The sequence below is a fragment of the Epinephelus fuscoguttatus genome, linkage group LG17 (genome assembly GCF_011397635.1).
Source record: "Epinephelus fuscoguttatus linkage group LG17, E.fuscoguttatus.final_Chr_v1".
In the NCBI taxonomy this organism is placed as follows: domain Eukaryota; kingdom Metazoa; phylum Chordata; class Actinopteri; order Perciformes; family Serranidae; genus Epinephelus; species Epinephelus fuscoguttatus.
In genome coordinates this window covers 22782460-22798439 of record NC_064768.1, presented here as the reverse complement: position 1 = coordinate 22798439, position 15980 = coordinate 22782460, and the positions used below count along the sequence as shown (strand labels likewise).

Genomic DNA, 15980 nt, shown 5'->3' with positions numbered 1-15980 from the left:
CTATACTATGACTTTTAAGGAAATTTCATGATAAACTATGCGATGGCTTTTCAAATGAAATTTTGACATAATATACGATGACTTTTTTTAAATAATTTTTTTGACATACTATACCATGACTGTTTTTGAAGACAATTTCATGATGTACTATAAGTCTTTTTCAATGAAATTTTGATATACTATGCTACGAATTTTTTTAAATCAATTTTTTTGACATACTGTGGTATGTTGTTCAAAATAGCATGAAATCGTCATGGTATAGCATGTCATTCAAAATAGCATAGAAAGGTCATAGTATAGCATGTGGTTCAAAATTGCATAAAAAGGTCAAAGTATAGTATGTGGTTCAAAATTGCATAAAAACATCATAGTATAGCATGTGGTTCAAAATTGCATAAAAAGGTCAAAGTATAGTATGTCGTTCAAAATTGCCCCAAAATGTCATAGTATAGTATGTCGTTCAAAATTGCATAAAAATGTCATACTATAGTATGTTGTTCAAAATTGCCCAAAATCATCATAGTATGTGGTTAAAAATTGCATAAAATGGTCATAGTATGGTATGTGGTTCAAAATTGCATAAAAAGGTCATAGTATAGCATGTTGTTCAAAATTGCCCAAACATGTCATAGTATAGTATGTGGTTCAAAATTTCATAAAAAAGGTCATAGTATAGCATGTTATTCAAAATTGTCCAAAAACGTCATAGTATAGTATGTCGTTCAAAATTGCATAAAAATGTCATAGTATAGTATGTCGTTCAAAATTGCCACAAAACATCATAGTATAGCATGTCGTTCAAAATTGCCCCAAAACATCATAGTATAGCATGTTGTTCAAAATTGCCCAAAAACGTCATAGTATAGTATGTGGTTCAAAATTTCATAAAAAAGGTCATAGTATAGCATGTCGTTCAAAATTGCATAAAAAAGTCATAGTATAGCATGTCGTTCAAAATTGCCCAAAAACGTCATAGTATAGCATGTCGTTCAAAATTGCCAAAAAACGTCATAGTATAGTATGTCGTTCAAAATTGCCCCAAAACGTCATAGTATAGTATGTGGTTCAAAATTTCATAAAAACGTCATAGTATAGCATGTCGTTCAAAATTGCATAAAATGGTCATAGTATAGTATGTGGTTCAAAATTGCATAAAATGGTCATAGTATAGTATGTGGTTCAAAATTGCATAAAATGGTCATAGTATAGTATGTGGTTCAAAATTGCCCCAAAACGTCATAATATAGCATGTCATTCAAAATTGCCCAAAAACGTCATAGTATAGCATGTCGTTCAAAATTGCATAAAAACGTCATAGTATAGCATGTTGTTCAAAATTGCGCAAAAAAAAGTCATAAAAAGGTTATAGTATAGCATGTCGTTCAAAATTGCCCAAAAACGTCATAGTATAGTATGTCGTTCAAAATTGCCCCAAAACATCATAGTATAGCATGTCGTTCAAAATTGCATAAAAACGTCATAGTATAGTATGTTGTTCAAAATTACATAAAAAGGTTATAGCATAGCATGTCGTTCAAAATTGGCCCAAAATGTCATAGTATAGTATGTCGTTCAAAATTGCCCCAAAACGTCATAGTATAGTATGTTGTTCAAAATTGCATAAAATGGTCATAGTATAGTATGTGGTTCAAAATTGCATAAAAAGGTCATAGTATAGCATGTTGTTCAAAATTGCCCAAAAACTTCATAGTATAGTGTGTGGTTCAAAATTTCATAAAAAAGTCATAGTATAGCATGTCGTTCAAAATAGCATAAAAACGTCATAGTATAGTATGTAATTCAAAATTGCCCCAAAACGTCTTAGTATAGCATGTCGTTCAAAATCGTATAAAAACATCATAGTATAGTATGTGGTTCAAAATTGCATTAAAAAAATGTCATAGTATAGTATGTTGTTCAAAATAGCATAAAAACGTCATAGTATAGCATGTCATTCAAAATTACATAAAAAAGTCATAGTATAGTATGTCGTTCAAAATTGCATACAAACGTCATAGTATAGCACGTCGTTCAAAATTGCATAAAAACGTCATAGTATAGCATGTCATGCAAAATAGCATAAAAAGGTCATAGTATAGCATGTCATGCAAAATAGCATAAAAACGTCATAGTATAGCATGTCATGCAAAATAGCATAAAAAGGTCATAGTATAGCATGTCGTTCAAAATTGCATAAAAAAGTCACACTATATAGCATGTAATTCAAAATAGCATAAAAACATCAAAATAGAGCATGTCAATCAAAATAGCATAAAAACGTCATAGTATAGTATGTCGTTCAAAATAGCATAAAAATGACATAGTAGAGCACATTGTTCAAATTGCAAAAAAAGGTCATAATATACTATGTTGTTCAAAGATGTGGAAAAAAGTTATAGTATAGCACATCATTCAAAATTGCATGAAAAAGTCATAGTATTGTATGTTGTTCAAAATTGCCCAAAAACGTCATAGTACAGTAGTATGTCGTTCAAAATAGCATAAAAATGTAATAGTATAGCATGCCATTCAAAATAGCATAAAACGTCACAGTATAGTATGTCGGAAATTTCGGAATTTATAGTACAGTAGTATATAGTAGTGTAGTATAGTACATTTCATGATGTACTATACTATGGCATTTGAAATGAAATTTGAAATACTATACTAATGAGTTTTTTGTTTTTTTTTAAAGATATTTTTATGGGCACTTTTTTGCCTTTAATTGATAGGACAGTGAAGTGTGAAAGGGGGAGAGAGGGAGTGACATGCAGCAAAGGGCCACAGGCTGGAGTTGAACCCCAGCCGCTGCGGCAACAGCCTTGTACATGGGGCGCCTGCTCTACCACTAAGCCACCGACGCCCCTACTAATGACCTAATGACTCTTAAACTTCTTTTTTTTTTTTAAACATACTATACTGTGACTTTTTTTAAATGAAATTTTATGACATACTATACTTTGTTTTTTTCTTTTTTAGGAAATTTCATGATGTACTATGACTTTTTTTCAAAGGATTTTTTTTTTAAATACTTTTTTTTTAAAGGGAATTCCATGACATTCTACACTATGATTTTTTTTAAGGAAATTTCATGATGTACTATACTATGGCTATTAAAATGAAATTTGAAATACTATACTAATGACTCTTAAACATTTTTTTTTTTTCAACGAAATTTTATGACATGCTATGCTACTATATTTTTTGAGGAAATTTTACAGTGTACTATTCTATGGCTTTTTTTAAATGGTATTTGACATACTATACTATGACTTTTTAAAATAAAATCTTATGACATACTATATTAATATATTACTAATATATTACTATATACTATATTACTTTTTTAAAGGAATTTTTTGACATACCATACTATGACTTTTTTTAAATGAATTTTTTTTGCCATACAATACAATGACCATTTTAAGGAAATGTCATGATAAACTTTACTATGGCTTTTTTTAAATCAAATTTTGACACACTATACTGTGACTGTTTCACTGAAATTTTATGACACTGTACTATTACTTTTTAAAATGAAATTTTCTTGATATATTATACTATGACTTTTATTAAATGAAATGTTTTGACACACTATACTATGAAAATTCCATAATGTACTATACTAAGGCTTTTTTTCATGAAACTTTGACATACTATGCTATAACTTTTTTTAAATAAACTTTTATGACATACTATACTACAACTTTTTTCAATGAATTTTTTTGACATACTATACTATGACTTTTTTTAAGGATTTTTTTTGACATACTATACTATGACTATTTTTATATGAAACTTGTGACATACGATACAATGATTGTTTTAATGAAATTTTATGACATACTGTATCACGACTGTTTTAATTAAAGTTAATGATGTACTATGCTATGAATTTTTAAAATGAAAATTTCTTGATATATTATACTATGACTTTTTTGAAATGTTTTTTTTTGACACACTATACAAGGACTTTTTTGAATGAAATTTTTACACATACTAGTCTATGACTTTTTAAAATGAAATTCTATGATATACTATACTAATAGTCCATACCCCTTGAGTGCACAGTTGCCTACTTACAGTTTCACATGGTGTGTGTTTGGGATACAGGTCATAGGAAATTGCAGATTAAATAGTCAACTGAACCCATTAAGACGAGCAATGTATTCAGACAGAGTTTTTGTGTATTTGATAGTACGACTGCTTTATTGAAAGTACAGTAGTACCATTACCAATAGTGGTAAAATGGTATCATTTGTCAAACATGGGACAGACAGAATGACTGACTGACAGAATGACACACTGACAGTTTCTGTGATTATATACAGCATACCATACCATGACTTAGTCATACCAAATATTAGGAAAAACAAACAACATTCAGCCACAGGGGGAGCCACAACAATCGGTCGCATCTTAGCCATTTTTAAGCATTTTTCTGTTGTTATAGTGCCACCCAGTTGCCAATTAGAGTTAAATTTAAGAAATCTTATGGTGTACTATACTGTGGCTTTTTAAATGAAATTTTACATACTATACTATGACTTTATTTAAATCAAATCAGACTTCTACTTGGACTCAAGAATGTCCTGATTAGAATTTGCTGATCAAAGATGCAGCTCACTAGGACCTCACAAAACATTTTTCTTTTTGGCCATAACTCAAGAATTTATGCACTATATGACAAATATGACAAAGTTTTACAAAATTAATGTGTTAGAAACCTCATGAAGAGCAACTGAGGAGGGATCCCTCTCCAGGAAGGACAGACGTGCAATAGATGTTGTACAGAACAGATCAACCTAATAAATTAACAGTAATCCGTATGACAAAATGACACAGAAAGAGAGAGAGAGAGAGAGAGAGAGAGGGAGACAGGGAGAGATGCAGGACAGACGGTAATGGTAATAGCTTACAACAACATTAATGAAAGTAATAATATTATATTTATAATTCTGGCTATTGTGGTACAATATGTTGAAAGTATATATTAATATCTGATAGTATACATATGTGACAATAATCATATGTGTATAATAACAGTAGAAGTATGACTAATGACTAATGATGGCAGCAGCAGCAGCAGGAGGCATCTGGCAGGACCACGGCTGCACAACCACACACGTCACGCTATCCAGGCACCGCTGAATACGAGTTAACTTAAGAGACAGTGGAGCACAAAGGCTCTGGAGAAGAAGTCAAGTTACACACATACATTAATATGTTACACTGATTTTTACATCATGATAACATGTTTATTCTATTTCTATGACATTTCTACATCAATACAGACAAACACTATGTACCTTTACTTAATCATATCATAATCATGTGATATATTAGTCTGTCTACATTGTTAACATACAGTTGACGACTTTCCTGCTATTTAGCCCATCTCTGTCACTTTAACCACATCACTGAGACACTTTATCTTTTAATTTTTGGCACCAAATGCCCTTCTATACTTAATTATTTTTCATGCTATATCATTATATTGTATTTAAAATATTTCTTATAATTTATTCATTTTACTTTATTATGTACCTATTGTTGTATTTGTGCTGCAATCAACGTGTGTCAGATGAGGTTAAGCTGCTTTCAGTTTTTTTGAGTTGGACAACAACACCATCTTGTGGTGTACTGGGATCACAGACAGAAAAATAAATGGCAGATTGGGATTTTTTGTTTTCACAGTATTGGTCATACAGTAGCTTTCATTTTATTTTGGATGTTAAATTATATTTTTTGTACTTTTTAACATGACAAAATTTTGATTTCATGTAGAAAGTCATTAAACTGCAGCAATATACAACAATTCCATCTTCCTTCATATTTTTCATTCCACCCTAGACAAGTGTGATTATTTATAATGTATAAAATATAGAATTTTTGCTGCACATTATAAGGAGCAAACCTGTTGTGGGACTGGGTAACATGCAAAACACAATAAGTAGTAAAAAGCTCAAGTTAGGAATATTTTATTTATTAATTTCTATTCAAATAAATGACAAAAATGTGACAACCACAATCCAGACATAAAGTGCAGCAATGTTATTTGTTCTAAACTGCAGTAGTGGACATTTGTACATTAGTTTTACACAATAATAAGCTTTCGAATAGTATTTCATGTTAATAATACAACAATAATAAGACGATGGAGATGAAAAGTAACAGAAGGCTAATCTTGCACATAGAAATTTGTAGTTAAATTTGTAGTGAATTAGTGAATGAATTTACCTAAAAAGCTTTTATTGTGCCTCCACTGAATAAGACCCATGTAGTGCAGTCCATTCACAAAGCTCAAACTGTATGATACAAGACCCACAAAAGCTTAGGTGCAGCTTGTTAACAACTGATCTGAAATATACATACTGTACATACATCCTTAGAGGAAAAGACAGGTATACCATCCTTGTTACCTAAAACTACAGTATGGGTGTAAAATGTTAAGAGTTAGAGTTAGTGTTGGTTGTGCCTTTTCAGGGTGAACACCACTGCTGGAAGAGTTGACAGAGGTGCATAGCTCCGTGTGTCAGTTTGGATTGTCTCGCTGTACATGTTATTGAGTGGAATGGCCAGTTGCCCAGTTTGTCCCGACGCCTCCTCAGAATTAATGCCATAGGGCATCTTGGACATAAAAGCCAGGCTCAATTTGCAGATCATGTTATGGAGGGCAACACGGTATTCTTTTCTCACCAGGCAGTAGATGACGGGGTTAAAGCAGCTGCTGGCGAAAGCCAAGCAGTTGGCCAGAGGGAAAAAGTATGTTTGAGCCAAGTAGAATGAGGGGCTGATACCAACAATATCAAGTTGGATCAGGACACTCCAAAATGTGAGGACATTGTAGGGGAACCAGCAGGCACAGAATGAAAGCACTACCACTGCCACAGATTTTGAAATATCAGTCTTTCGCCGAGAGTTGCTGCCCTTCACTTTATGCCGACAGAGGAAGCGCAGCAGAAGTAGGTAGGAGAGGATTATGGTGGCGTAGGGCAGCAGAAATCCCAGCACCACTCGCAGGAGCTGGTTTATTCCAAGCAAGGCTGTACCATCTGGGAAACGGAGCAGACATGCTGTGTCGTTGCCTACATTTTTCAGGTCTGCAAACACTGCACGGGGAGCCGCTGCTATGAGTGCGCCAGCCCAGATAAAAATTGTGGCCACCGGAGAAGTGCAAGATCTACTGCACTGGGAGGCGCTGGGTTTGAGAGCAGTAGCCACATAGCAGTACCGGGTCAAACTCATAGCTGTCAGGAAAAAGCAGCTAGCAAAGACATTGAGCCCAGTGAGTAAGGACACAGCCTTGCACATGACCCGGCCAAAGGGCCAACTGTAGTCCAGTGCAATGTCTATGGCCCAAAATGGCAGGACTAGGGAGAACAGCAAATGAGCCAAAGCTAGGTTGAACACAAAGAAGTTGATGGTGCCTGTTGTGATGGTGTGAGTCGAATACAGCAAGAACATCACTAATAAATTCCCCACCACTCCGGCTGTAGCCACAACAAAGTACACCACAGAGATGACTATCCTTAGCCAGGGAGATCCATCATCATCAAAAATCTCCAGCCCATTATCAAAGCATGTGTTGTTGAAAATCAGAGAGTTATTACAGGATGGCCCTACACCGCAACCATTCAGGATACTGTTGAAAAACTCAAGTCTCTCCAAGTCAGTGTTTGACATTTTGCTGCTCTGAAGGCAATTCTGTTGAGGGTTAGTCCTCCTGGTGCCAATACTCAACTAAAAATGTAAGTCCTGGTTGTCTGTTTATTAGCTGACAGTCATCTATCCCTGCAAGGAAAGAGGAAATGATTATTACATAATAGGCGCTGCAGTTTATGAGTAAATAAGTACATTAGCCTTGTCAGATAAACAAATTACACTTAAGTGTTACCCACAGGGTTAGATAATCCAATTTAGATCTCGAAGAATCGAACTTCTCTGGAAGGAAACATGAATAAAAAGATGAAGTGATTAAACTAATTTCAGCCTTTGAAGTGGAGAAGCCTGTCAACAGTCCTCCAGAGTCTATTTTTATAATGCAATAAAATCTACATAATACAATCTGCATCAATGTGATGTATAATAATCTATACAAGTTTACTGCCAACCATAATCAAGTGTGTGACTGAGTATTCTACAATATAAATGTCTCATTTGTTGGACATTTCAAGGGCTGGGTTAAATGTAGGAAATCTATCTTTTTTTTCTCTACCAAATGCTTTGATGTTGAAATTGTGATGATATTGTGGGGTTGACCATTGGTGCGTTAACAAAATATTTACACAGTTAGATTTTTCATAAATAATCATCAGTATTGTGGATATAATGACTGAGTGGGTAAAGGCAAATAATACAACAGTTAAAACAGTGTGGTACGTTCAGAAAATTACATCACTTTACTGTAATGCAGCTTTTAAAACCAGAAAGACAACACTTACAAATCTAAGATGATATGTACTCTCTTATCATGATATTGATGTAACATACTGCACAACCCTGACATATATGCCATAATCTACCAGATAGCACACATGTTGTTCCTCATTTAGAGGATAAACTTTTGAAAATGTGCTTTAGATGCAATATGGAATAAATAATAAATCCTTTGCATTTTACTGGATTAGCATCCAAACAAACAAAAAAAACCCATTAAGAATGTTAATAATCTGATTAAATCTGAGTAATGCAGATAGTAAGATACAGGTGTCTTTCACTTTCCACTCACTAAAATGGTATTTCTTTTTTTAAGGATATTAATCACCGTAGACCAGAAGATAATTTTTCTACTTCAATCTTCAATCACAAAAAAGTCTTTCGAAGCCAATTTTTAATTAACTAAATTGCCAATCATTTGACATTTAACTGTGCAGCTGTATCAACCCAAAACTTGTTATTCAGGAGCAAAAGGCAGGAAGAATGCTGGTAAAAGTTACTGGTTAAAAAGTGGGTTTGTCAGCATGTTTTCATCATCAAAAAATGAAATGTGCACAAATCCCTTGAAAAAGATTTAAAGATGTCACCTCGAAAGACAACAATACATTTTTAAGCAAAATGTGCCAGATACAGTAGCTATAGGGTGTTTTTCTCTTTAAGAGCTATAAAGTTTCCATTTTTCTAACTTGTGATTGATAAAAAGTGAAGTATACAACCATATCTAAATTCTTTAAATTTTACTTTACAGATACAGAGTGATGCAGAGAGCACATACAGTAGTGATTTGCTTTGCAACAGCAGTTTTCTTTTGGAATAACTATTGTCATACATACAACAGTAAAATCTACTTTACTTATTTGTCATATTTCTACATTTTCTAAGCTATTTGGAGAAAAATAAATCTTACCTGAATATCAGTAAGAAAGTAAACCTTCAGGTTGTTCAGGTTGCTCTGCTGCACAACATGGGATTTTCTCGAAGGGCAGACGACGACAACAACAACAACAATGTAAATGTCACCCACCCTGAATTCATGCTCCACCCCGTCATATTATTCTATCTGCATATTCAGACTGGAAAACACCTGCAATGGGAGGACTGTAAAACAACTGATGGAAAGACATAGTAAACATTTTTTTAATGACTCCCCGTCACATTTTATCAGATGTCAAAGGTGTATATTTTTTATTAGTTTTTATATAATTGGTAAACCTTAACTCCAATAACTTCATGTAATTGAGGATACAGTTCGCACTCTTGAAGCAACTGTGCAACATTTCTTTGTATTTTGACTTTTTTTAGACGCTACAGGAACAGAATAAATTCAAATGGCCACATCACAGTTATCACGACTCACCTGAACAAAGCCCTGAAATAAGTGTGTGCTCTCAGTGTGCTGTCTAGTATTGTGTTGTACTTTGACCCTCCTTCCTTCTTCCTTACTGCAACTCATACCTGCAGTTTTATGGAGCAGAACATGAATTTTACTGTTGGGTTTGGTATTGTTGTCTGATTTTAGTTGGTTGTAAAGCACGTCATGAAAAAGTAAGAAATGGGCCAATTGTGTGCTTGTCTAGTTTATTTTTGTTTTGGTCTTTTATTCTGCTGTCATTTTTTATATTCCAACCAAAAATCACATTTCTCACCCTTATTCAATCAGTCCTGTTTTAAAGTTTGTTTGGGTTTTTTTTGTTTTTGTTTTATTTGCTATGTAAAATCATTTCATCATTTAAAATCATTTCTTGTTTATGTGTTCAAGTCTTTTAAACTGCATGCCCTGTTTTATTGTGTGTGTGTGTGTGTGTGTTGTTTTTTAATAGTTCTTTGTTTTTATACCATGTTAATTTGCACTGTCCCTTCTTATATAAGATAAGCTAAGCTAAGCTAAACTAAACTAAACAAAGCTAAGCTAAACTAAAACTAAACAAAACTAAACTAAATTAAACTAAACCAAACTATGCTAAACTAAGCTAAATTACACTGAGCTAAACTAAACTAAGCTAAATTATACTAAACCAAACTATCTTAAACTAAGCTAAACTATGATAAGCTAAACTAAACTAAACTAAACTAAACTAAATCAAACTGTGCTAAACTAAGCTAAGCTAAGCTAAGCTAAGCTAAACTAAACTAAACTAAACTAAATTAAATTAAACTAAACCAAACCAAACTAGGGCGGCACAGTAGTGTGGTGGTTAGCACTCTCGCCTCACAGCAAGAGGATTACCGGTTCGATCCCGGGCGTGGGATCGAACCTGTGCGGAGTTTGCATGTTCTCCCCGTGTCAGCGTGGGTTCTCTCCGGGCACTCCGGCTTCCTCCCACAGTCCAAAGACATGCAGATTGGGGACTAGGTTAACTGATAACTCTAAATTGTCCGTAGGTGTGAATGTGAGCGTGAATGGTTGTCTGTCTCTATGTGTCAGCCCTGCGATAGTCTGGCGACCTGTCCAGGGTGTACCCTGCCTCTCGCCCGATGTCAGCTGGGATAGGCTCCAGGCTCCGGCTCCCCGCGACCCTCAAGAGGGTTAGAAGATGAATGAATGAATGAATAAACCAAACTATGCTGAACTAAGATAAATTATGGTAAACTAAATTAAACTAAACCAACTGTGCTAAACAATACTAAGCTAAACTAAACCAAACTATGCTAAACTAAGCTCAGCTCAGCTCAACTAAACTAAATTTAAAAATGTGGAGTAATGCCATCCTGAGCAGAGAACAAAGTCATGCTTCCTTTGTGTGTGCATCCCACTGGCTAGCTAATTGCTAATGCATAACGTAGGGCGGGTGGCAACACTGTGCCACCACTGTGGGGTGGGACACTATGTTGCAGAAATGTAACACTCACCCTTTGGCTCCCCCTTAGTAAACACTGTCAGCACTGTTGCTGTTTTTAGCACTGTTTGCACTGCTAGCTGCAAGCGGCCGGCTCAGCCACCTCCATGTTGAGAGCTGTGTGCAGACAATCCCACTCCAGACTCTGTCTAATAGATTTGCCCTGCATGCGCAGTACACAGCTCATTTTATGAATGTCATTACTGCATGTTATAGCTTATTATCCTTTTCCTCTGCAGTAATTAAATGGAGCACATGCTACAATTCTTTCTCCAGAGTAAAGAGTTCATACTAAAGGGTTAACAGGTCATTGCACAGAGGCTACAGGTAACAGTGTGTGTTAAAGACACTTGGACCTTACATGCAGGTGAAAATATTACAAGACTCTGACATTAAATAAAAGTGTAACAAAGCCATGTTTTTCTATTTATATCTGAGGCATTGCTTTGAGATTAGATTGAGCAGCAGGGATGACTCTTCATTATAAATCGTTGATAGTGGAAAGAACATCAGCAGTGAATGACTAAATGAGATTATCCTGGAATAGGCGGAAGAGTGGGGAAGTTGATTAATGCTGGTCTGTCAAATCTGAGCCATTGTCATAAACTAGCTGAACAAAACATGCAGCTACATGAGTGTTCATGTTGTCATTGGCAACAACGTGCTACATGTTAAATCCAACCTGAATGTTTTCCTCTGTTCCGTTGCTTTGTTTTGATTATGCTATGATGAAGAGAAAATCTGCCTAAAGATTTCAACTTTCAACACTATAAACAGATGCTTTGATCAGACAAAAATCGTTGTTGCATCTACACACTGGCAGGTTCAATATTGCCTCAAATCAACACTTTATAGGTGAGAGTTAAACAAGAAGATCGGAACAATGCTCAAGTCTTTATGCTTAATGTGAAATTTGATCAGTAGGCCTACACTGTTCCCTGTATGGAAATGGGGAAATATTTTATAGAATTATGGCTATTCCCGGCAAGAAAACAATGCTCTCCCACAAATTTTTGGTTAATGATTTTGTGTAAAACCAAGTCAGGTGTGTCTTGTTCTTTACTATGATTTATAGATGAGAAAGAAAGACACACTGCTTTCATAAAAATATGATTAGAAAAAAAGCTGTCAGAGATTTTTCTGATGGTAAGGGTTTTTGTTTTTTTGTTTTTTTTTGTCTCCTAAGTTATGAATGGTTCTTTTACCACTGGATACTAAAAAGGTAAAAGCTAACATCATATTAGTGATGCAGGCTATTCAGGGACAAGATATGGCTCTAAAGGGCCTTTTACCTAAAACTTTAAATGGCAACAAAACATTATTTCTCTGACAACGACCAATTTAAAGAGAACAAAAACTACCTTTAATAAAGGGAGATACAAAACAGGCTAACTGAAACACACAGTTGGGTCAGTGGTGTCATGTATGTCTTCTGGTTCCACTTCTGTAAATGGATTACATATTGGATTCATGCTGGCTACACAACTGTGGTGTGTGCATTACTGAGCATGCCAGCCGAGTTGTGCCTCGGGGAATTAGGGAATTAGGGAAGTCTGTGTGGAGGTGGAATGTACTATAGTGATGTAGCTTTGTCGCCACCCTTTGTCAAAATGAGAATACAACACTTCACTGAGGAGGAGGCAGAGGAGGTCAACACGTTCCCTGTGCTTTCTCTTAAAGTGAGCCCTCTGGTGACAAAAGCCTGACCCAACAACAAGCAGCCTGGGCCCATTTCCCGTGGGATGGAGGGAGAAGTTGCTCAGGGAAGGAATATAATAACAGAGCCTTCCTTTGTAGATAAAAATTACATAAACATAACACATAAAACAAATTTCAAAAACAGAAACAGCATCTATGACCAGCTATGTTCAACAGACTGGCAAAAAGAGACTGTGTTTGCTGCTACTGTGCATTTCATAAATGGTTTTAATACTGTTGCCACAATATTATTGTTGAGAATATCAAAAATGAAAACAGGTGATCCTGATGACACAAATTAAAAATCTGCAATTACTTGCTGTTTCCCTAGATACACCAAGCTAAAACTAGTGCAGTTTGATACAGCAGCCCTGCAATAAATCACATCTCTTCATGAAGGTTAGAATATTCAGTTTTTACTGAAACTGTTGCAGAGAGGTGTAGATTCAGTATTAGTTTTTGGTTGTTTGTTATTGCAGCTGTAGTTGGTGGTGCTGGTGAAAATTGGATTTTAGAATGGATTTTAGGTTGGCTAGTTTAGGTTGAGAGTACATTTTTACATTTAAATATGTTAATAATGTTAAATAATTTATTTTTAGTGGTGGAAAAAGTAAAAGTAGCAGTACTACTGCATAAAAAATTCTGAAAACAAGTATGTCTCCCAAAAAAAATCATGCCACCTGGGTAAGTAAAAGTAAAAGCAAATAAGTAAGTAAGTAAGTAAGTAAGTAAGTTAGTAAGTAAGTAAGTAAGTAAGTAAGTAAATAGGTTACTCATAATGCAGACTGGTCCATTTCAGAGTGATGTAAGCTACATTATATTACTGGATTAAAGTCAGTGATGAATGTGTAAGCATCACTGGTGTTTCAGCTGCCAAAGGTGGAGCTAATTTTATCAATTTTATAGTTTACCAATTAATTAAATTAATAAAAATACATCAGTTTATTAGTTGATTTATATTTTGGATTATCAATTTGAATCTGTAAGGGAGCCAAAGTAATAGGCCTAACCAATAATGTAAGAAAAACACTGCTGTGGAGTAAAAAGTGTAATATTAGCTTCAGTTGTGCCCCAGAAGTTATTCATAGGGGCTGCCAGACGGGCCAACGAAAATCTTGAGGTAGCACACCAAAGCCAAATGTCTTAACTGAATTTCAGATTCTTTTATCTTTATGCTGTCGAATTACTTAAAAGACAAACATCCAGCAGCTTTAATTCGAACGACTGCATTGATTGTAAGGAACGAATCATCTACAGTGAACAATCCTTCTCAAGTTTAGGGGAGACTCGTGGGCACCAATAGAACCCATTTTCATTCAGATATCTGGTCAAGGGTCCCATTTAGTAAAGGCCATGCCAGTTGTTCCCGCCAAAATTTTACAAAGGGTTCTGCAGTGAATAGAACAATTTTGAGTGGACGCCACAGCAGTTGCATGCACATACTGGTGGCAGAAAAACAGTGCACATCAGAGAGAAACAGTTGATATACCCAGAATAAAAATATTGTCTTGTGCCATTGGATGCCTTAACTTTCCCTGCCTGGATGCAGATGTGAACCAATCCAAACACATATTATAGGATCTCTTGCGGTGGCCTTTCTAAAATAAACAGTGGTGAAAGTCAATATACTTTGTTACGATCAAGGTGTTATGGGACTAACTAGCTTACTGCTACTTCCGTATTAGGTAGCTAGCATACTAGCACGTTGATAAGTTGTACTTCCACATTGATTAATATTATATGGGGACATCTCCACAACTATTTATCAAGGACAATAAGCCAAATCCATGCTTAACAAATGGGAGTTTTTACAATTCTTATGATGATTTATTTTTCACTATTATATTATATTATATTATATTAGTATTATATATATTTAAGTTATTCAAATAAGCTGAAAACACACTTCTCTACTGAGCATTGAGCAGTCGTGATTATAGCCTAAATATTGAGATTGTAATTAACTGGTGACAAAACTTTTTTTTCCACTACATATAGATCATACATTCATGGATATAAAAATGAGTCATTGCAATCGATTAAGAAATATTAACGTTATAGTGCTTTTTACATTTTATTTGGCACTCACACAGCTGCTGTTTCTGCCACCGGTTCAGCTCCACCCACAAAGAAACGTCATCATTGTTTACGAACACAAAAAGGGCCGCGTCCATACAGAGATCACAGGCCGCTACTTATGAACATTAATAACGTTATCTCTTGGGGCACTCAGAACCCCAACATTGACTGCTGCCACTGTGCGGGAGGAGGACGGGGCTGCTGTCCAGGTGCACCGCTGTGATTGGAAGACAGTGAAGTTTTAACGCTACGGGATGAAAAGAAATGAACCTCCAGCTAACGGACGGTGCCCTGATTTGTGGAAGTGTTAATCTGTTAAATGAAGCTTGCTGACAGTTGGTGTTTTTATAGTTTTCTTTTTTATTGTTTTTTTTTTCAAACAAACCAATGACAAGCAAAACAAACATATAAAAAACAACATACAACCATTATGATGACATTATATGACCACAAGTTGAAAGATCACAGAAAACTACAGAGCACGCTAGCAATTAGCTTGTCTTGCTCCGTTAAAATGTTGTAAACTTTAACATGGCCCGAGCCAGCTTAAGGTAAACATCTGCTCCTTCTAAAGATGATTTATGATGACTTATTAAGAGACATACCACATACGGCAAACATTTAACAACATTCAGTAACTGTAGCACCATGAAAAGTGAATTAATGTGATGTTTCCCAGCTAATCCTCCACTTGTCTACGTTAACGACACAGTTTACCCATTTTTTTAACAGTAAATCAGTAACATATTCTCACCCCTAATGACTATACATATTTCAAGCTATGTTGCCAAGTTTATTTTCTAATGTAGGTTGAGAATTAAGTCAGACGGGGAAAGACAGGGATATCATGTGACGTTGAGTGACAGACCTGTCAGTCTAGGTGTCATTCTCTTCTGGTAATTCTGATTTAATACTTTTCTGCTATGC

General features: G+C 35.1%; 1 protein-coding gene across 3 annotated transcripts; it reads right to left on the bottom strand.

The window, feature by feature from the left end:
• Positions 1-4215: 4215 nt before the first annotated feature.
• LOC125904672 (relaxin-3 receptor 1-like) lies at positions 4216-9823 on the bottom strand. Of its 3 annotated transcripts, XM_049602250.1 has the most exons (3): positions 9347-9823; positions 7902-7944; positions 4216-7794 (listed from the first exon to the last, which is right to left on the bottom strand). In XM_049602250.1, the coding sequence occupies exon 3, from the start codon at positions 7684-7686 to the stop codon at positions 6463-6465; it is 1224 nt and encodes a 407-aa protein (XP_049458207.1). In that variant the 5' UTR covers positions 7687-7794; positions 7902-7944; positions 9347-9823; the 3' UTR covers positions 4216-6462. The 3 variants fall into 3 exon arrangements, with proteins under 3 accessions (XP_049458207.1, XP_049458208.1, XP_049458209.1); XM_049602251.1 differs by lacking the exon at positions 7902-7944; XM_049602252.1 differs by lacking the exon at positions 9347-9823 and having other exon boundaries at positions 7902-9333.
• Positions 9824-15980: the final 6157 nt, after the last annotated feature.

Coding starts and splice junctions, on each gene's coding strand:
- LOC125904672 (XM_049602250.1), bottom strand. CDS start 7,686: ATGTCAAACACTGACTTGGAGAGACTTGAGTTTTTCAACAGTATCCTG.